We start from the raw sequence: 25,897 nt of genomic DNA, 5'->3' as shown, positions 1-25,897 counted from the left end.
TACAGTTTCCCTACTGGTCTTCAAAGGCCAGGTGGATCTCATCCACAGCACATATAACTTCACATCATAAGCCTCCCACTGAAAGGGGTGAGCTTATTTGGGTGCAAAGAACTACATGAGGGCTACTGCTACAATCTAGTACAACTGGATGATGATGGGGCACCATGTTCAGCAAAATTTATGTCTTACAGGGAATGGGAAAGTTTAAGCAATCTATTATCATCTAGGTCTCAAAAGATTCATTTAAACTGCAGAAGACAGGAATTTGTATTTTATATACAAACTGGACTTGTATTTTCTTATCTACGTTATTTAACACACCATTTAATATATATTCCCATGTCAGTGAATGAGAAGAGCAAATGTGACAGCTGACCAGATACACACTGGAATTTTATTAATTTTATCTTAGCTTCCTGGGCTTATCAAAAAGATAAACTTATCTCAGATATTTGATATTTTGTAACCTTTACACATTACTGATACTCTCATAAATCCCTTTGACTGCTATGTGCACGTAACCAATGAAAAGCTACAGCAAAGGAAATTAAGATGAAGTATTTGTGAGAACTAACATATAAATCTTAACCTGCACCTGCGACACAAATCAGATTCTTTCCAAAACAAAAGTCAAAAACATTGTTCAAAATTTGTTCTGTCATTTGCTCCCAAATACAAACCTCAAATGACAGAATATGCAGAGCTTGTTCTGTACGCAGTTTTTGCCCATTAACAACTGTACTCCAAACTAAGTAGCACTGGGACCGTGCTTGCTCCCAGTTCTGCAGCATGCACTCAAGCAGTGTACGGTCAAGTACATTTTCAAACGTGACTGTGTCTCTATTTATAGGACTTCGAGAACAGGGAGTAATGTGACACATTTTCAGCATTTGAAGAACAAAGCCTAAATTTTCTACTAAGAGGATATTTCTCATAAAAGATGCCCTGATCCTCGTCTTATAAAAAGGTTTTATTTTTCAATAGAAAAGTATATTTAAAAACACAATTATTTGCTAAAAGCCGTATAAAACTCTCCAGTTTTAACTTCATAAAAGTTTAACAAAACATAAATATTGTTTACCACTTACATTCCTACATACAGGCCTTGCATTAGATAGTTAAACAGGTAGAGAGAGAACATCTCCGAAATGAATGGCACACAACTACATGAGATTCAAATTCCATGTCACGCTGCACAATCACAGGAACACAAGAAGCAGCTTAAAATCCTCAGTCACTAAACTCTGCTTTGTTCTCTTGACAGCCATGTTCCTCTTTTCTCTGCAACAATGCACCAGTTTCCATGGTCGTAGCAGGAAGAAAGTATCTGAAGCTCAGGCACGTTCTCTTCCACAAGGGAGCACAGCTCCCCTTCCCGAAAAACATGATAATAACGCATGAAGGCTTTTGTATCCAACATGGCATCAGTTTGGTCCCCAACAGACACTGCTGAATCCAAAGCAGAGTCAGTGGAGTCCGTTGTTGAAGTTCTTTTGAAAAACTTGCCGGCGTTAGACTTACCAGCACCATCTTTACTACAGCCGCAGCTGCAGTCTCTGTCTTCCACCGGGCCGTTTGTAAATGAAGCTTCTTCTCTCTTGCTCTGAGCTACACTTTGGTGTCCTCCATTTAAACTTAAATCCTTCAGTGCTTCTATGGCTGGTGACCACTGCGGTTTTTTGAGAGGCAGGCTTTCCACGAACACGTCGTCATCATCTAAACTTTGTTCTTTTAACAGTGCCCCACGGTGACCTAAATCCAAACTGCAGTGACGCGAATGCTGAACGGGTACAGTAGCGTTTGCCCACTCTCCATCGTTCTTCAGAGGCTTCATTTTGTCAGTTTGCTTTCTCAGGGCTGATTCATCCAGTGACCTGGAGAAAAACCACGAGCGGAAAGATCTTCCCAGAGCGCTGTAAAATCTGTTTTCTTCCTCAGAAATTTTCACGCAGCAGGCTCTGGATAAGCAATGGTCCGTATTGTGGGAACGCTTTGTATCCGTTTCTGGCTGCAGATTGGTCTGGTAGCTGCAATCGGAGATGACTAGCTGTGCGGGGTGTACGTCTCGGCTTTTTACAGCGTGCACAAACTCACCCTTATCTCCAGATTGACTCGATTCTGAAAAATGCCGTGAGCACAAGGCCTTGTTCCAAGGAACAAACACGTCCTGTTTCTCAAAGCGACGGTTCTTTTGTTCCATAGCCCAAACGTAAATCATCATCTGGCCTCCGGGTACCAATACCCTTGCCATTTCCTTTATTGCTTTGATTCTTCTTTGTTTAGTTGAGAAATGATGGATCACTGTGAAAAAGGAAAGGCATTATGTATTGAATATTAGTCAGGACAGAGCATTTTCGTCTTCAACCTGTTCAACGTGTTTAATCATTTTAGTCGCCATGTCTCAAATATCACTCGCCGCAAGTCAGCAACAGTGCTGAATTTATTGGTACAACAGGGCAAATTTACCCCCCAATTTACCCTCTTTTACATTTCTGTTCAACTGATAAAAAGAGGCAAATCCCAAAGAAGGAAATTAATTTCATTTCAAATTAGGGATTCAAAATAACTCACTGGAGGTTTCTGTTTCTCTCCATCACCCATAAAAGATCACAGCATGACTGGCTTTCACTTAGATGCCTGGCCTTTAGGTGCATTAGGTGAGATTAGGTAAGACTTTAGATCTGGAACACGTTTCAGACTCATCTTACTGCAAACAGAAAATCTTTTCACCATGTAACAAATACAGCAAAAAGATAATCTTATTTTTATAGCACTGCGCTTTCAAAAGAGCTAGTGAGAAAGTTTAGACAGAAATATTTTCCATTGCGTTAATTTTGTAGAAAGGTGTTGCCTTTACAGAATGTTTGTTTTGGAGGAAAAGAAAAAGAAAAGAAAGCATCTCAGTGTACATCTGCATGTCTGAGAATGATGATTTTTTTTGTTACATTATGTAATGCTATTACAAAATAAAAAGTCAAAGTAAAAAATAAGGCTATTGATGACTATAGATAAATTTTCTTTCCAGGATAATTTCTACATTTTCAAACTTCATTGCAATGTCAAATGAAGCTATGTTTTAAAATTTCCACACTTTTATATCTTCCAACTCACCTGAAGGAACCAATTTGAACAGACTGCGAATAGCTAAATCAGCTTTTGCTCTCCAAACTCTCAAAAACATAAACTTGTGCTGAGATTGGTCATGTTGTTCTATATGTACTATCAGTACCAGATTTGATTCAAATCAATGACGTAAAGAGGACTGATTCCATAATTTGTTTCAAGTGGACTTGGAGCCAGCCACCTCTACGTGCAAAACGTTCAATCTACCCATATAACAACATATAGTAACAGTATATGTTCTTAGCTGGAAACATCTCCATTCCTTCAGAAAAATTAGATTAACTTTATACGTGCCACTTGACAGGAGCCAATTCTACTTGTAGAAATAGTGTTATTTCAACACTGCAGTTATGACAAGTGTGTCCAACTAGCACCGACTTTATTCAAAACAATGATTCAATTACCAAGGGGAAAAAATGTAACTTTTTTACCACAAGCCGAGAAAAGCATTCTTGGCTGTTGATAGGCCCTCACAAGCAGCTGAGAACACAAGACAACAAACCCTGAGAAGAGTTCCCCGGTCTATACGGTCAGTGTTTATTTCCAGGTACTCCTAACTCTTGTCGATATTTTCTCGAACTTTGCAATAAAAAATATAAATTACGATTTCCATTTCTCTAACAAGATGGGGAGAAAGGAACTGGTGTTTTCTCTCATGCTGGAGTCAGGCCATACATCACCCCAGAACCTCCTGCAAAGTAGTATCAACTGACCGAGACAGTATGAGCACGTGAGCTTAGTTCCCCAGAAAGAAGTGCCCATCAACCAACAGAATCTGCGCAAGCTCTAGCTAAGCAATTCATTTATTGGGTTAAATAGTCTTCATCGTTAAAATTATATAATCACTCTGGTGGTTCTGCAGAAATATAAATCCTATGAACTGGGTCATACTAGCAAAGCCAAGGAGAGTATTTGACTACGTACGTAAATACTTGCTGTTCTCTGGAATGGGATGTAAACCACTTCATTTAGAGTTAGATGGCCACAGGCATACCATCTCTCTATTCAAGAGGGATTAAAACCCACCATTGTTAAATGTACAGAAATACCACGTGAACTTTTAATCTTGTCAGACCTATAATTGGTATAAACATTAGATATGTATGCTATCCTTTAAAGTCAGCTGATCTGATAGCACCGAAATTATGCTACAAGACCTGAAAGGTGGCTAGGGCTCACTGGTTAACTAGCCAACGTGAAAGTAAAGTAATATAGATGCTGCTTGCACGTTAGTCACCCTTTCTTTTACCCTGCATATGTGAAAAATACATTTGAAAATATATTTCTGCGATATTTCAAGCAGTTTGTTGATTGCTACCAATAATAATTATCACGCTTTATATTTTTAGAGTGAAACAGCCGGAAAGAAGTTCAAGCAAGAGTAGAGCTACAAACACAGACTGTAACTGGGTACTCTAACTATTCCTCATCTGCCCTTTTCCAGTTTATACTTCTCAAATTCTGAATAATATTTTCAAAAAAGAGAGGCCAGAGGAGTTAAGATGCTGAGATGCTTCACTCATTTTAGACGACAGGCACTTGTATGGCTCCAAGTTCTTATTTCATGACTAAGAGAAATTTGTACTCATAACACACAATAGTTAACATGATACAAGTTCTGCTATAGAGAAGGCAAGTTTTCATTTCAGCACATTTGCAAGTCAAAACAGATCCTAAGGAGGAACCAAGAGTTTATCTTGACCACCTAATCTGTTTAAACTTCGAGCAGCCATGTTTATATTAGTTTTTACTTGTTTAAAAAGCATGCTGGAAGGAAATCTATTCTCCACAGGGTGAACAAGACCACATATAAACAAACAAATGATCCACATACTTCCCTGGTCAACAAGCGCCTCTGTGCAATGGAACTCTTTTTTTTTTTTTTTTTTTCATGTTTACTACATTCATTTCGGTAATATCTGCTGTGATTCTAAGGGAATTGTTTCAAAACAAATTTCACTGAAATGAAGACACTTGGAAATGAAGACACATGGAAAGAAAAGGATACAAAAAAATTTGCATTTGCTGTGGGCCAGTGTGCATGTACGTTGTCTTACCTCCAATGGAAATGACTGCATTGAAGCACTGGTCCCTAAAGGGAAGGTTAAGGTTGTCACATACCAGAACTTCATCGTCTTTCTTCCTTGCAATCTCTACCAATGGTCCACAGTAATCACAGCCCAGATTATACACCTGACTGTTGACACTGAGATACTTTCCAGTTCCACAACCTAAAGAAAAGAATACTACATCAGAAGTTGTCTGTTGCAAACACTTGCTACCCCTCCCAAAGCAGTGAAAATAACGGGGAGGCTTTCCTAGTTCTAAGGTTTCCTGGAAAGCAAAATGAGACAGCTTGCTCCTACTGGCCTAACTGCTGCAGGGCTCATTTAGACTGCTTGAAATTACACGTTCATACCGTTAGGAGTGTAACAGTACCAATACCACCAACAAAAATACGCAGTACACAGCCCTGTGTAATAGCAGGTTATGTGTATTGCTTTGGGGAAGAAGGGTAAGTGCAGGTGGGAGGAGGAAGGAGTGCTCCTCTGCGGGCACTAGTCCGTATCTTAGAGCAAAAACCCAACCGTGCTGCTTCATACTGAGCCTTTATATAGCCCGGTATCCTGCTTCCAGCAACGAGCATAAATGGGCGCCCAGGAAAGAGTAAGAACAGGGTAAGCATTATGATCCTTTTCCGTCAACAACCTTCCAGCTTCCAACTACTTTCTGTTTAGGGCTTTTCCCGAAACCAGCGTGTTTTGTCTTTTTAGTGACCTGCAATAGATCTCTCTTCCAAGTACTTCCCCAGTGTTTGCTAAACCCCACGCAGCACCTCTCCAGTGCATCCCGTTTCTCTCCAAGTCCTAAGCCACAGCTGTCACTCACACAAGTCAGAGAGGACAATTTTAACTTCCAATACAGACTTGAAAATAACGGTGAATCATAAAAATTCCTGCCGCGTCTCATGTACGTCCTCTTTCTGTCTTTGTGCCAATGCATTATAATACATGTAAACGTAATGAACTGTTCCAGAATGTCTTCCACCTAAAAGTATTGTCTTCTCAAGGACTGTGCTGTACCAAATTGAAATCTTTCAGAGTGTTCTTCAATACCGTATGCATAACAGGCACTTTTCAAAATTAGATTAGGAAACATTCACTGCAGTTGTGGGTCAGCAGTGAAGAATAATTTCTGAAAGTTGACAGCAAGCAACGGGGTAGCAGCTTGGCAAAGAGAACCATCTCAGTATTGGTAATTCAATTTAAAGGCCTGGAGTTATCTTTAGAAACATCACTGCTTCTTGCAGCGCTGCTGCTCTCGGAGATGTTAATGTGCGCCATTATCTAGAAGGACAGCGCAGGAACTGCTGGAGAACAGCACAACACTTCAGGGGCGAAAAAAGAGCATATTTCGAAAGAAAAAGCAAGCGCTATTCTTTGAAGTAACACTTGAGAGAAATGGAAAAGATTAATATTGTTAATGCAGTTCAAGGAACATATGCAATAAAACATGAAGCTCTGCACAGTAGAAAGCCTAAGTTTTAAAATTAGTATAAAGTATTATTGGTTACTGGGTTTGCAGAACAAGCATATTTAGTCAAACGTACATGAATTAAGAAGATTCCGTTGCTCAATACATGGCTTTTGGTGGAGTGCTTTTTAATCACACTGAGTTTTTGGAAGTATAGGGTCCTCTCTGGAATGAAGCTAAATAGTGACAACACTCTCAGTACTCTAAAAATCTCTATTTGCAGGAGATTCCCTTTTAAATGAGTGACCAAGAGATGGATTCCTTCACCAAGCTGTTAACAACGACCATGCTATTGTCATTTATTTTGACGAATGAACAATAATAAGGCAATTAGATAAAATGATATTTTATTCTGCTGCCATTACCATGCTCTGTGTAAAGCTAGCAGACAAAAATATTTTAATAAAAGGTGGTATTAAACAGAAAAGCAAATTATCAATTGGACATCCTATTTTTTAAATTTTGGCGCCACTGGGCAACCCTCCTCCAAATATACATACCAAAAATAAACACAATAGCCAGATTCCCATAGGTCTTATTAAACCACATGAAAGGAGGTACCCTGTGTGCCTTGACGGGAACATTCTTAATGGCAACTATAAGCATCTACCTCCTCTCCAGATGTATCACATGCCTTTAAATTATTCCAGCTGAAACTGTAACAGGATGATCTTAAGCTTTCGGCAACCACTGCGATGCCTGCTGATAAAGCCTCAAAGAATTTCAGCTAAGCTTCCAACGACTTCTACTGAGGTGACAAAAAATTTTGGCTGAGAAATATCATGTTAAGCTGGCTGTTGAATGAGCATATGCCACAGGATATTTCCTGAGAGTAATAGTGAAAATGGTGCTGACATATAAACGAAAATACATATTCAAAAGAACAGCAATCGGGCATTTTGGGGTACTGCTCAACAGCAGCAGGAGAATTATATATTATCTTTTGATTACAGCCTGCAACATCTTAAAAGAATGGTTTTCTCTGATAGGATAAGGCAGATGCATAATTTGTCGTGTACTTTTATTATACTTTGCTGTGTCAAAGCATTTTATTAATCTAAACAGTGAGGAAAATCCAGTGGTGCAAAGGAGCATCTTGTTTGCAGTGATGTGCTGTATAGCACTGAAGTCATAACACCAACAGAATGCAAACACGCCAGGATCTGGAAACCCCTAAAAAGTCTGGAGGCGCAACAGAAAATGAAAATATAAATTCAACATGTGGGGAAGACAAGGGTATAGCAGGAAAATGAGGTTTGGGTCTCTGTATTAAGGACCATAGGGGAGATTCTCAGATCACAACCTTTTTTTTTTTTTTTTTTTTTTTTTAACAGCGATCACATCCGATTTCTCTTATGTTAAAGCCTCGATAGGAGGAGTTTTAGAGCAAATGAAAAGCATTAAATTGCAAAACAGCAGTACTTAAAGAGATCCAAAGAAAGTGAAATATGAAATAATTGAGCCTTTAACACCATTTTTTAAAAAGGTCTCCAGGGGAATGACAGACCACTAAGTCTTTGGAGAAACTGGTAGATTAAGGCTTAGCTCAACCAAAATGAGGCAAAAATCATATTTCCTGGTTACCTGACGCACTGTCAGCGAAATAAAGCAAGCGGTATATGGTTTCTAACATGAGTTTAAAAACAATTTTAAAACAATCTTTAAAACAAATCTAAATGAGTTATAAAAAACAATTGCTCTGAAGGGTACATACGACGAACGTATAAACTAATAAAGTCTATAGACAATCCTCCACACCACCCCGAGGAATGGCATACCTATGTCAGCGACGAGACTGCCCGGCTTCTGCTCCAGCAGAAAGTTCCGAACACGAGGCCACGCTTTGCTCTGCAGATCGTTAAAGTAGGCAGCTGTATTTTCATACACGCTGTGCACGTGCTGCTTTTCTAGCTGGGTAGCCTCATGTTCCATCCTGAAAACATAATGAAGCGAGATTAGGTACAGCAAAACACAGACTGTCGTAGCGCAGGCTTTTCGTTTTGTAGACATGCATTATGCAGGACCTTGTGAGTTTACGTTCGTAAAATCATTCCACCCATCTAACAGTCATCGTACTTATAAAACGGCCTTTACTCAAAGGACCTGATTTTAACGCGTGAAAGTCAAGAAAAAATTTGAATGTCTCATCTTGCCCGAGGAGCATTATATAACTGCGTGGGTCTGGTCAATACTATGTGCATTCCTAAATAAATTCACCAGAGTAGTAAAAGCTTATCTGGTTCAAAACGGAGCCTGGATTCCACAGGAACGCAGAACGATTAAGAACAGAAAGTTAAGAATAGACTTTTCAGTTGGAGCTAAGGTGAGCAGGTAGGCAAATTATTGGTGTGTTATTCTAAATATAGCCTGGAGCCTGAAATCAAAGCCCCTAAATCATGCACAAATTATTTATGATTTATCTGCCCTCTGGAAGGGATGAGCTGGTTGAAACTTTCCAGCAACGAAACCATGATTTCCCCGCTCCCGCTCCGCTGTCTTCATTTCTTAGCAAAGTATTTCAGTTTGATGATTCATTTGAAAAGCGTTATCTTCTTAGACTTCTAATATGACTCCTAAGCTCATGTAAAACACCATGTGGATGCAGACACCGAATCCCTTTATACAGAATCTTACGTCTTCCTTTAGATTTCCCCTCACCTAAGTACCAACCAGGTCGGACTTTAATATCTGATGGAGGCTGACGAGATTACTTTTCAAAGTGTTAAGGCGTTCTTCAAACTAATTCAACTGCCTGTGTATTCAAGAAATATTCCCTCCCATTATTAAAACAGAACTTATTTAATCGTCCAAGTACTCGGCAGAGATTAAAGCCTGTTTCCAAACTTCTTTCAAGAAACTAAGCAATATATTATCAAGATGAAATTTGACTCCTTTGGCTGCATTTGAAAATGTCAGAAGAAAAGACTTTAAACACACAACAAATCCTTCTTTTGCTTTCCTTGATTTTCAGATAATATACATAATCATAACAAAGAAAATGTTTCTTTCTGTCACTTTTACTGTCAAAATAAGTTATTATGAAAAAAGATTTAAAATAAAATAAAATATTGTGTATAATAACATATAATGTTATGAGCCCTTCAGAACACCCGTCCTATGAGCACAATCTTTTTAATTTAGAAAATGGGAGTTAATCCCAATGACTGAAAAAAAAACCCAACTAATGTACTTCAAGTTAAGTGTGTGTGAGTGCCCACAAGAATAGTATGAAAGACATGATCCCTTTCACTGGGTTTATGTAGTCTGCCAAATTGTCACAGTCTATTCTGACTGTACTATCTATGAGTATCTGTCTTCAAAACATTTATGTTCAATGTTTTCACAATCCTTCCTTTCATAATCCACAATTTTCTTTTATGATGCATTAGCTCACCTTTTAGTAGCTGACTATATATATAAATATATATATATAAAAAATTCAGTAACAGTATAGCAAATTCCTAGTGGGCACATTGTCAGTGTCATCTTGAAAAGTGGAAAACCATAACAGTCGGAACAACAGAAGTAGACAGTATTGAAACACAAACTTATATTACATGTGCCAGAAGTTACTCAATCAGAATTTTCTCAGAATGCCATTTCAAGTTATGCTGTCAAATAGGATGGGTTAGTTGCAGTAATTTCAAATAACTATTCCTTAGAGTCAAAAGCCCATTCTTTTTTTCTTGTTTGACCCTTAAATAAAACAAATTGGATGTTTCATGTCTGCAGTTCTCTTTCTTCTCTGTCACAAAATATACTCTATTTTGTTGTTCAACTGCCTAGAAGTCCTCTATTTATAAGCAGAAATTCCAAAGAATAACAATCATTTATTTTCTTTTGCCATGTGATATGCCTCTTGCTCTAGTTTATATTTCATGTTTGGTTATGATGTAGTTCAGTGTTTCCAAGTGGTTTTAACTTTCCACTTGAAACTCTTTCTTCAATCTTTGCAGTTCTTAACAAAAAAAACCCAAAAACAAAAACAAAAGAGGAGACTGTTTTCAGTCATTCATACTGGATTCCAATGCTACAGAAATTCCAGTTTATGCAAACTGCATGGGTAGCCGTCTGAACTGAAGGTTAATTTAAATATTTTAAAGAAACACAAAAGCCAACCTGGACTTGACTTAGAAGATGGTAATAATTTTCCCATTGATACAATGCTATATTATAATTTTCCTAAAATGTCTTTATTGAATTCCAATGTAGGCTGAAATTTGGCTTAGTTTCCTACTGAATCAAAAGACCATTAAGTTTTTCCTTTAACTTTCTCATTTACTGGGACTGATACTGACTCTTCTGCTTTATGGGACACACGAGACACTTCATGTATTACAACAGTGCATTAGAGCTTATTATTTTTAGATATGCTCATAAACATTGTCAAGATAATAATTTGGTTATAATCTTAGAATAACAGTAGTCTACTAAAATACAAATTCTTTCATTTACCATTTCATTACAATTTCCACTCCTGCTGATTGTTTATATTTTGTAGATAATTAAGGCACATGATGAAATTAGACCTGCCAATCTGACTTTCCAGTCAAGATCCATAGCACTACCAACTTTTACTTTGCAGCACAGCAGGGAAACGTCCAAGCAATAAACCTCTTCATTTCAGTGTTTACGAAAGGCGAGAAACCTGTGGAGTCTGACCTGACCTGCAGCTGTACCAGTTTCACACAAGTCTAATGTCACTGAAAACATCAGAAACTTAGAACGTCGTAACTTTACAAGCCAAACTCAATACCTCTATTTCCCTTTATAAAGAAAAACAACCACTACAACTATTTTTGCCTGGAAAGTACCAGACAGTATCGCTGTCGCACATAAATTGCAGAAAATGTTCTGTTCATCCGACTTCTGGATTGTAACTTCCAGGATAATTGCAAAGTCTGTTTTGCAAAGGAGGTAATGAAAACCCAAGATGTCCAGAAATCCCACTGCCTCAGCACCTGCTCCAGTTCTCCTTTAAGTTACCTGGAAGCTGTCCTATAAGCCAGCAAAGAGGAGAAGAAGGGCAGAAGGTGGCAATTATAGAATCATAGAACAGTTTAGGTTGGAAGGGACCTTCAAGATCATCCAGTTCCAAGCCCCCTGCCATGGGCAGGGACACCTCCCACCAGCCCAGGTTGCTCAAAGCCCCATCCAGCCTGGCCTTGAACACCTCCAGGGATGGGGCAGCCACAGCTTCTCTGGGCAACCCGTGCCGGTGCCTCACCGTGCTCAGAGGGAAAAATTTCTTCCTAATATCTAATCTAAATCTCCCCTCTTCCAGTTTGAAGCCATTCCCCCTCATCCTATCACTACATGCCCTTGTAAAAAGTCCCTCCCCAGCTTTCTTGCAGGTGCCCTTCAGATAGCGGAAAGCTGCTATAAAGTCTCCCTGGAGTTGAGTCTTCTCCGGGCTGAACGCACTTACGGACACACGTTCCCCATGCTCAAGTCTTCTTTTCTTGTGTGGTAGCTTATTCTCCGGTCCAAGGGTTCCCACGGAGACTTGGTGCAGAATGGGGAGCGTGCAGTCACTTGGCACCCAGCTGATCAGCTGCTCGGCCCCAAGTCTTGGCAAGTCCCCAAAACGGGGATGCAGCTTAAGAAATGTGAGACACCGGCAAACAAGCAGTTTGGATAACAAATGGAGAGCGGGATTCTCTTCCCTTTCAGTGCTTCCTGGTCATCGAGGTTCACCGATGAGACTGCAGCAGGGCCTTGCTGCAGCTCATCCATGAAGCGAGAAAACTGGATGAAAGTTGTAGTGTCGTTCCTGGTGAACTTGGAGGGAAATGGATCCCCAGTCCGTCCCATGTAACTGTGGTATGCGAACGAAACTCTTTGAAAGTAAATAGGTTACAGTCTCTACAGACTCTATCCTACATGGCTGCTTTCCTTCATTATATATAAAAAAAAGGCAAAAATAAACTAAAAACATTACAGCTTTCCAGGGGGTAAAAGAAATTGTACAAACATATGATATCATATATTTTCATAGCTACACATCTCATTAAAAGTTCCCTGACTCCAAGGTAATCTAATTTCTTCCTTTTCCATTAACACTTTGAAACCTTTTAGATAATTAACTTTTCAAGGATACTGCTTTAAGGAAAGTCATGTTGCTTGGACATTTTCTATCACTGCTGAAGTAATAAATACATTTAAACATGTGACCTTGAAATGACAACAACCAAAAATTAATAATCCCAGTTTCCAATATTTTAAAAGTCAGGATTATTTGTATTTCTGTCTTTTTTTCCCCCCAAACTTTTTGGTTTCTTTTTAAAAGTGTCTGACTCGCAATTTTGACTAACTATTAAATACTTTATCCACAAATGGACAAAACAGTTGCTGGCTCCCAGACACAAGGGTTGTCCTACCACTGAAGCGCAGGAGGTAGAGTTCAGTCCAAAAACTCTGCCTCTACCACAGCTTACACAAAGCTTTCCACCCCTTCCTGCCGTTCTGCTGAATCCCTTGCAGCCCTCCTCATCCACCTCAGCTTATCCCCCCCATCCACCTAAGATTTTCGCATCTTCCTCGGTCTACCTAAGCATGTTCCATGTCACCACCACTATTTTAATTTGATACATAACACTGTGAAGTCTTGAACTGGCTCGTGTTCAGTTCCTCCTTACCTTTATCTCCAGAATAGTCACAATACCTGCAACACATTTCCAAACTTTTTGTCAATGGCCTCTTGGAAGCACCCTGTGATTTTCACGGTAATCATCAAATCCTGCACTGCTCCTATTTGTCTTCAAATCAATTGCTCTTGATTAATTTGAGCCACGGGCTTTCCTTTTGGCTCCTCTCTTGCAACTGCCTGTTTTCTCTAACCTTTCGACGAGCAGCGAGAATTTACTCAACTCATTTTGAGAGTCAGGTATGCAAGATTTCAGGCTGCTAACGAGGGCCCCTCTTAGTTACACTCTTCACGTGCTGATGGGAATTCTCAATCCCATTTTGGATTAGGAGAACTCCCACTTCAAAGATCTAGGAAATTCAGCACAGTTATGTCTCTCTATGTTGCTACAGCAACATAAATCTTGGTTACGCATGCAAGTCCAGCTATGGATGCAATAACCTAATTAATCACTGGCCTTAAATCAAACAGTATAAACCACAAGGGCCGGGTCTACATCTCACAATACCCTGCTCTCCAGCAATAACGTCTGCAGCTGTAGCTGACACTGGCAGCGAGGTAAAAAGTGAAGTACTCCAATTTGCATTCTCCCCCTTCATCTACAGAACAGGGAGAATGATTTATACGGCGAGCAATGCTTTCAGGTTACTTCCAGCTTGCTTCAGACTTATCAGTCTTTTCACTCAAATTTAAGTAGCCAGGGAAAGCTAAATGGACAGCCCTAATGGTCACCTATAAACCAGAGTCCCTTTTTCCAAGCAAACACAAAAATCCAATCAATCTGCAACTGCAAAACCTCATTGCAGCCCTTCTCAAAAACAGACCTCAGATTTCTTTCTCAGAACTTTGCTTACTCTTGGGATCGCATTTATAAATCATAGTAACAACCTCCATTCTGATTGACAATGTTTTCTCATTTCATTAATGAAGGCAACAAATAGGAGCATGATGACATACTAAATTGCTGCCAGATATGAATCATTACGTAAAACAGCTTTATTAGTAAATAAAGGATAATGAAAGAAAATAATAGGAATCCTGCTGTGAATACTTAAATTAGCTGCAATGGAAGTTTAGCAAGATGAGACAGTTTGCTTACATAAGGGTAACAACTCTGGTAATTAATTTCACCCACGCATGAACCGTTATTATCCCATGAAAACGCACAGCCTAAAACCAGGGCAAGGGAAACTCTGTGCAGCGTATCTAAAAACTTACTGAGCTGAAATCCTGATTCAGGACCCTTCCTCCAGTAGAATTTGGGAAATTCTGAAGTGAAAAGCAAAATGCTGAGACGCATTTGACAAAACTGTTAGTGAAAGTGCTCACTGTGAACCTCACACTTTTAAGTAATTTCACTGACTGAAATAAATTCACCATTATTGCATTTTTTCTTACTAAAAAAAAAAATAGAGAGAACCTTGCCCTAATCAAAGATTGAAAGCACTGAGGCTGTTCTTTCAAGATCTTGGACTAAGCTCAAGCTCTTGTTACTCAAAATGACAACCATTCACCGTCACGTTCATTTTGTTAGTTTCATTTTCCAGTCCAGACAAAACCTAGTACTACTTACTGCACATTCTTGGATCGGTTAATCATTTAATATTCCCCTTGCTGTTTTGCATTTAGGGTCAGAGTCGACGTAGCTGAAAGGTTGCACTGTAAACAGATTTATTTCACTAAGTACATAAACTCCATTCTGTAGATAGGTAACATTGTGCTAAGATGACAATGCACAAACACGGACCCTTTGCCACGAAAAACCACAGAAAGGAGCATATTCATGCCCAAGTTGCACATTTCCTTTCGTTGTCTGTTCATCTTTACTATCACGTCAAAACTCATAACTCAGGTCCCAGCAAAGAGGGTCCCTTCCTTCTGGGGTGCCCCATAGTCAGAAATCCCCGCTGCTGGATGAGCACTGCCATGCATCTTCCGAAACACTCTACAGACACTAGAAGAGAAGGGGAAACCAGGACAAATTGGATCTACTAAGCAGAAAGAAAAATCCGACAATAAGTGGTGCTGAGAAGACGAAAGTGTCTATTTTTTTTTTTTCTTCTTGCTCTTCTTCACTATTCATGTTAATTGTCACCAGGCAGCAAAAACATCGGTGACAAAGAGAAGATGTATGGAATGGGAAACAGTAGGTTGGGGCTTTCTAAATAAGTTCAGGGTTTTCAAAACAACTAGACTAATAAACGTACTTAGGGAACCTGCCTCAGAGTAGCCAGTCTCAGAGCCAGCAGAAATTAAAGAGAAACTAAAGAGAAACACAATTTGAGAAACTGTGGGCAACAGGTACAGTCCCCAATCTCATGATATCCTCATAAACAAATTAGAGACAGTTGGCTTAGATGAAATTGCAGTAGAAGTTGGTATCATTTAGAAGACCATATTTAGAGTGTGGTTATCAACAATTCCCTATCACGCTGGAAGGATACCCTGAGCAAAGTTGTTCAGCAGTCTTTTTTGGATACTTCTCAGTGATTTATTGGCATGATGGATTAGAAAGTAGCATTATATCTGCAGATGGACCAAAGTGACAAGGGTTCAAACGCACTGGGTGATGGTATTAGAGTTCAAGTGTTCTGACAGATTGAAGAAGACAAAAGCAAAGCATTTAATTCAGATAAGGATACCCAGCTGCACAAATAAAGGCTGAGGGAGGCAGGATGGGACGAGTGGCAGCAGTTCCACGGAAGCAGATCTGAGCGCTGTAACATTTCACAGGTTTAACACCATACATGCTATGGTGTTATGGTGGAGTTTGCAACATACTGTTGCAAAAAACGAATACCAGCACACAGAAATAGGGCAGATACTTGCAAATTACATAAAACCGTCCTTCTGCTACATTCAGCGCTGCTGATCTATCAGTCTGGGTATTATGTCTGATTTCAAGCAAGAACTATGTAGATCCACTGGAAATATTACAAAGAGAACCACAATGATCAGAAATCATTGTAAATCTCAAAGAGGTAAGAAGTCATGTAAACCTCTGGGAAAGATGGTGGTTTCTCAGGACAAGAGAGTGCCATCTTCTCACAGAAGAAGGGCTGTTGCAAAAAGGGAGGGAATAATCTGTTCTCCAAGATGAAGGGTAAAAATCTGTCTCCAAAATGAAGACAGAAAATGGTGGGCTTAAACCATAGCAAGGAAGATATAGGTGGGGTATTTTAAAAACAAGAAGGACAGAAAAGCATTGGAAACAATTCTGGAGTGGGTGGGTCACGGAGCCTCCATCAATGGGGTCTTAAAAACATGTTAGTTAAGCACCTGTCCGGAAATACACTCATGTAATTGATGCAGGTTTCGAGGAGGGAGGTGATGCCCCAACGTTTAGCCTTGTGACTCTGTGGTCTATGAAGAATAAAACTTCACTTTTTCAAGTTATAAGCAAAATTTCAGTGACCTGCTGTAGAGAAAAAAAAACCAAAAATGAAAGTCTGAAAGGTTGCTTCACAACATTTATGACTCCTTAACACAGGGGTTGTATCTGCAGCTAAATTAGTACAGATATTAAACTAATTTCCTCCTGAGTTCCAGCAGGTTGGTTTGCTTCCTAAGAGCCCTTCATCAGTATCTCAAAGCCCCTGGCCATGCTACGCTACTCATTAGCTTTAAATGCAGCTATTTTCCTTCCTTGATCACTGCTCTCTCTCAAATACTTGCAAACAGTTATCTTGCCTTCTCTCCTTATTTACCAGCAGTTAACCGAGCATTAAATATTTAGTACTTTTTATCCTCCCTGATGAATCAATCTAGGTAGTCCCGTACAAGTATTGTTGTCATTCTCTGTATCCTCTCCATATGTCTGCATTCTTCATGCCAAACTATGCTCATAGGGATATTTGATTTCTTAATGTCATCCTACAACTCCGGAATTTTAGCTTTCTAAATTCCTTCTGTTTCCTCACACCCTGGGATTGCATTTAGAGTACTATTTCCAGACGGAGTATAATTCCCCTGTTTTCATGGCCATAATGCTCATCACTGTTGGTACTGAGGTTGTACTTGGTGCTACATACAAAGCCTTCCCAATTAAAACAATTTACAAACTGACTTAAGTAATATTCAATTACTTGAAAATGCATTTTCTGCTGAAACTTAGTATCTTGGTGACAGAAAGATAAACAGCACCTTATTAAATAGGATCCCAAATTAAGGCTGCCAATAGTTACCTTTGATCCCATGATAAAATATAAAATATTGCACAATCAATTACAGTAATTACAGAAGTAAGTGGATTCTCTTGATAAACTCCTCTTGATTTTAACATGTTTATTATAACTGAACATATAATTTCCTATCTTAAAATATTCATATTTTTTTTCAGTATACAAAGGTATTCGGTGTTGAGCATACTCTCCAAATACAGTTTCAAAAGAACAGGTCTTGTGGCGGACAGTATTAAGCATGAAGTGAACTTCAGCAGATGACCATTAGAATGACAGCAAAGAAAGTATTACATTTTTATCATTCTACAAAACGCAAAAATCTGACTGATTAGCTTTTATTTTTTTGTAATTGTTAGTCATAGAAAGTCATGTATTTATACCTGCTTTCTTGAAAAAGAAAGAGTGTCTTATATGTCTTTGAGGTTGGTGGTCAAAGACAAAAGGTTATCTTAAGCACTATCTGATAGTAATTGGGTGCTTACCCAGCTGACACAGCATCTGAAGATGCAACAGTAATCCCATCAGGATTCAGAGCTAGACTTAGACCCAGAAAAATTGCATTATGTTGTTACCAAAAGGTTGAGGTGTAACCCTCCATGAAGTGTCTGCCCACTGTCACAGACACAGGTTCTTCCAGTCATAGCTGGAGCAGACTGAGCGGTGGGCAGGCTCAGCATCCCTCCAGTCAAAATCCCTAGAAAAGATCTTTCATTTCCATAAATCCATAAACAACAATTGAAAGATTGTTTCAGTTTAAATGCTTTATAGCATGAGTGATATACCTTTTTACATAACTTGATCTTTCTAAGCCCTCTATTTTAACAGAAAAAAGGCCTTTACACAGAGCAATTTTTTCCTATTCAGCATGGAAAGGAAAAGCTCCTTGAGGGAGCTGAAATTTCATATAAACACCACTGAAGTTCTCCATTTGGAAAGTATTTTAATACCATGGCCTTTTTAGATGTAATTTTTTCTTTTAAAAATCAATATTTTCCAGGACAGTATTGTATCATGGGGAACAAGAGTTGATACCTACAAAAATCAGTATCTGGAGCATCAACAGAAATACTTTCTTAGAAGAACTTTGGTCCACAAGTAATTCATTTTTTTTTAAATTACTACATGTAGATCTGAATGTAGAGTTTTCTTCAAAAGGGAATATTTTTTAACAGCAAAACGCAAACCAAAATATACAGTGCCTTTGGTCCAACTGCGTTATCAGGCAGGAGTCTGTGTCACATGAGTTTTAGTCAATTACATAAAGCCTGGCTATGACACAAATATGTATTTTATTTTTCAACAGTTAGATTTTTTTTCCTCCAAGTAATTCAGTTGATACTTCAATTTTCATTTATGAAGGTACATACATAACTTTTGAAGAACAAGTGTCTTTACTATTAAGCACTTTTAAACCAAATAAGTTTGGTTTTCACTTTAAAATTATTTTTAAATTGTTTCATAGGTAAATAAAAGTTCAAAGTATTTTTTCAATCTCTTTAATCTTTATAAATTAAAGAGACATGCAGCCCTCAAACCATGCTTTTCTGCCACACAGGTTTATTCTGTATCTGTTATTACCTATAAACACGCCCATGTAGATCCTGGTACTGCAAAGACTTCGACATCTGCTTAACTTTATGCACTGTAAATCATCTTACTCAACTCAGGTGGCCGATTAATAGTAACTAAAGGCAGGAATTTGCACGTAATTTTTTTCAGGACAGAGCCTTATGCTGTTTGTACTGTCCCATATTCTGATTCATCCACCCAGAATAGACAGCAGAACACCTGCAAATCCGAGTGTTTGCATGGGAAGTGTTTATCCCTTCATGCAGGGCTGACTGCAAACTCTGGATTTGCTTTATAATTTCAGCTGTGGATTTATGATTGTTTTACCTTAGAAAACGCAGAAAATGATGAAGAGTTACTTGTATTTTTTCTTCTCACCAAGTTCAGTTTAGCATTATATATACCTCTGAAAATGTTTTATGCCTTTGAAGATCACCTCACCGGAGGCGGTATTAAAATGCAGAGCCCCAGGTATCTACATGTATTTAATTTGCCCAAAATGCACATCTCCGTAAGTTAAACAATGGTAGCACCACTGAAATATCTCAGCGTGCAATCCATTACAAACACACAATGTGAGAAGGAAACCAGTAAATAAAAATGCACTAGTTCAAAGACATGCTCTATAAATAGCATATATAACTGAAATGAATATAGCGGTATACTAGACTGAAAACAAATTACAAAAATGAAATCCAACCCCCGGGGGTCCATTATGGGGCATCAAAAAGTCCGGAGAGGACCTTTTCTATTGCTTATGGGGAGCCCGCTGACTGTTTTTCTTATCTGTTTCTCGAGTTTCGTGCTCAAAATCATAAACTCCAGAAGCACGCTTCACCTCCTCAACTCCATCAGCGGGGAATGTCATCCTGGGCACTCCATCAACACAGCAGTGCTGCTCAAGTAATTCTGCTCCTTCTCTCTTTGCTAAACGGGCGACCTGCCTCCCTGAGCTCTGCCTGCTCCCACTGACATTCGGTGGGAATGAAAATCCCTTTACAAACATTCATTAAGCAGCGACCGCTCTGCAACGCTGAGGACTCTCTGTCGGTTTACAAAGGCAGTAATACTTGGGTATTTGGAATTTTCTAGGAAAGGGAAAAAATTAACTATTACGATGTAGGATTGCTCCACATCATTGCTTAGGAGCGTGCCGATGCACAGCGCGTACTTCATTTTTAATTAATCAGGCGACCACAGAGAAACTTATTATTTCTGGTGCAAATTCCCCCCCCCCCCCCCCCCCCAATCTCTTCCAAACTACCGTTCCCAACTGCTACGCCAAATTCAGCGCCAGCATCCCTGCCGCCGCCTCGCTCGGCAAGCCGCCGCTCCGGTCAATTAAAACCGCGGGGGGGGTTAAAAAAATTAGTTAAATCTCAAAATCCTTCCGTCCCGGGCTGGGTCAGCGCCCTAGGGGCTACTCCCGGCTGGGCGCCCAGCGTTTTTAAGAGGATCATCTCAATTTGCAAAAAAAATCCACCGCCGCCAGCCCTCAGCGGCGCTTTTTGGGGACTGGTTATAGGGTTTTTTATTTTTTTTTTAATCCCCTCCACCCTTTTATTTTTACCCCAAGGGGCCAGCTCGAGGTGAAAAGGGACGAGGAGGGGGGGGGACTGCCTGCCCTCCGCATCCCTCCCTTCCCCGCTCCTTACCTGCACCCGCGGGGCGGCGGCGGCTGCATCCCGCCGCGGAGGCGGTGCTTGGCCGCGCCGGTCCGGGCCGTGCCGCGGGGGTGGCCCCCGGCGGAGCCCTCCCCGCGCCTCTCCGCCGGAGGGCCACCCCCGATCGGTGGGTCCCGATCCTACCCCACACCCCCACCCCCACCCCCCCACCCCGCCTCCTTCCCCGCAGGCAGGAGGATGAGGAGGAGGCGGGGAAAAAAGGGCCGGGTTATCAATTCCCCCGGTTAACCCTTCTCCTCGTCTCATCCCGTGGGCATCTTCTGCCAGGGTGGTGCTGATGGAGATGGTGGTGGTGGTGGGATGCTCCGTCAAGGGGGGGGGGGGGGGGGGAAAGGAGCAGCAGAGTCCCCGAGGTGGGGGGGGGGGAGCAGCAGGGTCCCCCAGCTCCTCTAAACCCAGGTTGATGGGAGCCGGGCTGTCTCTGCCGGCGATAAAAGCGGCCAAGGAGGATTAGCTTTTGCTCATTTAAAGGTTAAGCTCAACGCTAACCTTCCTGACTAGGTCCTGCCTGCAACGCTGCCCATCCCGAGAGGGACGGGCGTCAATAATTTTTTTTTTTTTTTCCTCCTACTCCAGCACCAATTCCTATTAAAGCAGTCTAAAAATGATAGCTTGTTTCTATACTTTTTAATGGGGCCTGTTGCGATAGGACAAGGGGTAATGGTTTTAAACTAAAAGAGGGAAGATTTAGACTAGATAGAAGGGAGAAATTTTTTACACGGAGTGTGGTGAAACGCCAGCACAGGTTGTCCAGAGAGGTGGCAGATGCCCCATCCCTGGAAACATTCAAGGTCAGGTTGGACGGGGCTCTGAGCAACCTGATCTAGTTGAAGATGTCCCTGCTCATGGCAGGGGGGTTGGGCTAGATGACCTTTAAAGGTCCCTTCCAACCCGAACTATTCTGTGATTCTATGACATTTATAGGTGTTTATTAGATAAGCACACAGAACCCCAGCTATGCACCAGGACCCCCATCCTATTAGCGCTACATAAACACGAGCCAAAGATATAGTCCTGTTGCAAGACCTTATACATTATGTATAAGAGATTACAGCTAGAGAAGAATGCGATGAAACAACACCAGGCAGTATGACAGGCAGGGGACTCGGCACAGCATCGCACAAACTACTGAAGGTACTGAACTATTTACTGCTAAGTGTAGCCTTCTGCTCAAATCAGCTTTGAAGGTACCTGGAGACAGGATTATGGGAAAATACTGGGAACATGACTGTGTATTGATGGGATTTTCAAAACTGCCAGAATGACTCAGGAGCATGCATCCCTGTTGACAATCCCACCTGAACTAAAAAAAAAAACAAAAAAAAAACAAAACCAAAACCAACAAACAACAGTGACACAGGAAGATTATAAGACCAAGCTGAGAAAAACTAAAAACTATACTGAAGACATATGAACCTAATATTCTACTAAATACACCAAAGTCATGGAGTAACTATGAAGCTCTTTATCATCAGTCAGGGCTGTTGGCTAAACCATAATTAACCTTCTTAACTCCTTTAAAGAGCTTTGACTGATCTGCAAGACATGACTGTCCTTTACAAACATTGTGTTGACTTGTCCCTGCTGTTCCATACTTCCACGTATGTCTGCTAATTTCATTCTGCAATGCAGCGTCAGTTAAATTGACTGGTGCAGACAAATTAGGGTCTGCCATTCTCAGATTCTCTCAGAGAACTTTTCACAGCACCTGCGTTTCCTAAAAATCCCTCAAGTGTGAATACCACCCGGTCCATGTGATTTGTTGACATAATTATTGACTTGTTTTAAAAGGTTCTCTGTTTGAAAAAACTGCCTCAAATTTAACCTTCTTAGAAAAAGATTCTGGCGTAGACTCTTTTAAAACTCCTCCATGGAGAATTCATGCAGACTTTCCCCCCTTACAACCTAATCTTTCCCGGATGCTCTTTAAAACCATGATTATCTGCCGGTCCTATAGATTCTCTGGCAGACCTCCTACTTCTGATGCATTTACAATAGATATTAGTCATGTAGTTTCATGCACGTTAGGAAAAAAGCCACAGGTATTAAGGCCTCAGCATGGTATCCAAATTTATGCAGAATAAAAATAGAATACTTTTCCCTTTGAAGTACTATGCATCTGCAATTATATAATAAATTGCGCTCCTTAATAACCCCTCCTCCCTAAACAATTAAAAGACCTCATAAAAATCTTTTTTTTTTTTTCCATATTAAAAAGGATTTAGGTCACTAAATTAAGTGACCAAAGGTTGGGAAAGCCAGAAGACTACCCATGAAACCTCAATTCAGACCTCTTGTGCGTGTGCATTGCAACCCTGTACTTAATTACGAGCTTGTCTGCAGGACACCAGGCTCCATTTCAAACATTTGAAATTATGGAGTGGGCAAGCGTGTGAGACGGGCTAATTACGTCTCCTCCTGTGTTCCCATCCATTTATTCCTTTGCTTTCTAGGGTCTCGCTTCTGCTCATCCCTTATCATCTCTCACGGGGAAATTTCTTTTTCCTTGCTCTGTCTGAAACTCTTACCCTGGGATAACCACTTCAGCGGTGAATCAGGTAAAAGTTTTTACCATAGGGTCACAGAGATTGCTAATTATTCCTCAAAGGTTATTTGTGATTTTTTCTCCAAAGGTGAGAAAAAATGGAAAGGAAGGAAAACAGAGTGATGAAGAAAAAGAGTGAAAAACAAGGAAACAAATTTCCCGGGTTGAAGCAGAAGGGAAATAAGGAATTGAGGTCAGTCTTCCTAATATCATAGAGCTTCCTTCTTACAAAAGATCAGCTCTCAAATTACACGCTTTCCAGAGAGAGTGAGTTGTAGATGAAAGCAAAAGAATGCATGACATGACCACGACAACTCTGTTTATAAATAATACTGCACTGCCTCAGTAGACATTCTGGAAAATTTATGATTTTTTTTTTAATTTGTGACAAAAATTCTACTTTCTATCTGCTTCTCTTGGTAGAAGGCCTCACCAGTCAAAGCCGTTGCTTCCTCTCTACGCCAGGTATTACAAAGAATAAACACTTTTCAGAGGATTGTTTTCTATGGAGATGCTTGAGATGTAATCACGAGGGAATAACTTACATCTTTGGTTGGTGAATTTGGTCTTCGCGTAGAATTATGATGTTACCTTCAGACTGTAATGTTGTTTTAAAAGGTTTTCCAGCATAACTAACAAAAAATGGAACCAGCGGTGTCTGTGACATTATCAGTAAGTTGCCATTATTACAGTTGACTAAAAGCAGTATTTCCACTTCATGGGAAATTTTAGACCTGAAACAGGCTAAAGCAATAACTATTCCATGCTCTTTATTCTGGAACATGAAAAATCAAAAAAAATTTGAGCTAGAAAAAGATACTATTTCCTAAATGAAGTGAAGGGTTAAGTTCCCCAGGGAAACTGAGTATAGGCATATTATGTTGCCAGTCAATCTCAATATTACAAAACTCACATTTTCAGAAGAAGTGGCTAAAAATAGTAGTTGCTTTCGTGAATGCTTCAATCTAAATTTAGAGACTTTCTGACCCTTTCCCATACACTTTCTTTGAAATCATTGGCACTAGAAACTTGATTTCTTAAATAAAATTAAGATTCTCTGCTTCTTATTTGCTTCCAGGAGTTTTAATAATAAAAAAAAATCCTCAAAATTGTGATAATACTGTGTGCTGAGCCATGCTGCAGGCTATAATGGATTTACCTTGAATGGGATACGAAAGTAGAACTAATTTCTCCAAGGCAAGGCATGTTACAGTCCAGTAAAATTAAACACTCGTGACTTCGGGGACAAAACTCTGCAGATATTTTTTCCCATAGGCTTAGTGTGCAGGCAAGCTCATATTGTGGGAGATTTTTAATGCGTGGCCTTCATAACCTACCACGCAGAGATGCTGTGGGGATTAACTAGTTAAGATTTGTAAAGTGCTTTGAAGATTATAAGGCATTAAGTTGCATAAGTGCTAAGCACGATTATTTAATACTTAAGTATTATAACCAAGCTTTACAGGACAACTCATGTTCACCTCACTAGTATGAGGCTTTGTAATTTTAATAGAGTCGTTTCAAGAGGTAAAGCAAGCAGAACTGACCACAACAGAGTGAAATTCCTTTCCTGTTTCACTACCAGAGACTAAAGTGAGATATAACAGTGTTGCAGAAAATTTGAGAAATAATTATTATGAAATATCCAAGAAATTCACATAAAAATGCAGGGCTTCTTAAAGGTGCCAGTTCTGCCACCCTTACTTAATCTCTGTCCTATCTTATCCAAGCAGACCCGCTGACTACCCTCCAGGAAGTACAGCTCCAACCCCCAAACCCATAGATGGACCAAATACATCAATTATATCAGCTGAAAATGTTGCCAAGTAACAGTAAGGATGGGTCAAATCTGCACTCTGCTAAGTTGTGCTTCATACAAATTTTAGCTTTGACTTAAAATCGATTAAAAATTATTTAAGCCATAATTTTGGAAGAAATGTTAACACAGAGAGACCGTTGTCTTTATCAATCAGATTGAGAACACCTTTTTTTGATATAGTTTCTTTGTTGGGTTTAATTTTGGTATCAACCTTCCTCTCCCTTGTTTTGTAACATCAGTTTTCAGTAGCTGTAGTAGTTGTTTGGGCTGGTTTTTTTGGTTTTTTTTTGTGGTAGGGAAGGCACAGAGCATTTGTTAATAAAATAACAATGCCGAACAAAAACAACATGACATAATTTTGCACCTAACTATGCTGGAGAGAGAGGACCACAGGTGTTTCAGGACTGCTGGTATCCACGCACTAGAAATGCTAGGGTGGCATATTGTCAGACCCTGAGCCGCATCCCACCATCCCGGGGCTATAAGACCCGATTTGGCATGCAGGGAAGGACAGTTGGATTTATTTACCTTACAAGGACTAATTATTATTCAATGGCAGTCTCTTTGCAGGACAAAGCACTCGGATAGTACTTAAATTTCTTGCCTCTGCAAAAGTGCTGCAGACATTTCACAAGGACAGGCTTTCCAAGTATATACATTTCCTCTCTGTGGCTAAGAATAAAGATTGCTTTCCTATAGCGTTCTGACATTTTGATCTAAATTGAAGCATACAATAAAAATCCACTTCACTGAATGTCTCCAGTATGAAATGAAATTCAGCTTTAGAGTCAAGTA

The 25,897-nt window shown here is 39.8% G+C and overlaps 1 protein-coding gene across 1 annotated transcript; it reads right to left on the bottom strand.

Moving 5' to 3' along the window:
* Positions 1–1,237: 1,237 nt before the first annotated feature.
* Positions 1,238–20,737, bottom strand: TRMT9B (tRNA methyltransferase 9B (putative); the record flags this gene model as incomplete). The annotated part of the gene is made up of 4 exons (XM_082483105.1): positions 1,238–2,301; positions 5,181–5,354; positions 8,436–8,590; positions 20,709–20,737. The coding sequence occupies 4 exons, from the start codon at positions 20,735–20,737 to the stop codon at positions 1,238–1,240; spliced, it is 1,422 nt and encodes a 473-aa protein (XP_082339231.1).
* Positions 20,738–25,897: the final 5,160 nt, after the last annotated feature.

Source organism: Vanellus vanellus, assembly GCF_965231255.1.
Source record: "Vanellus vanellus genome assembly, chromosome: 4".
Taxonomy (NCBI): Eukaryota; Metazoa; Chordata; class Aves; order Charadriiformes; family Charadriidae; genus Vanellus; species Vanellus vanellus.
Note: the sequence above shows the minus strand (reverse complement) of the source record. Positions and strands in the feature narration are given on the sequence as shown.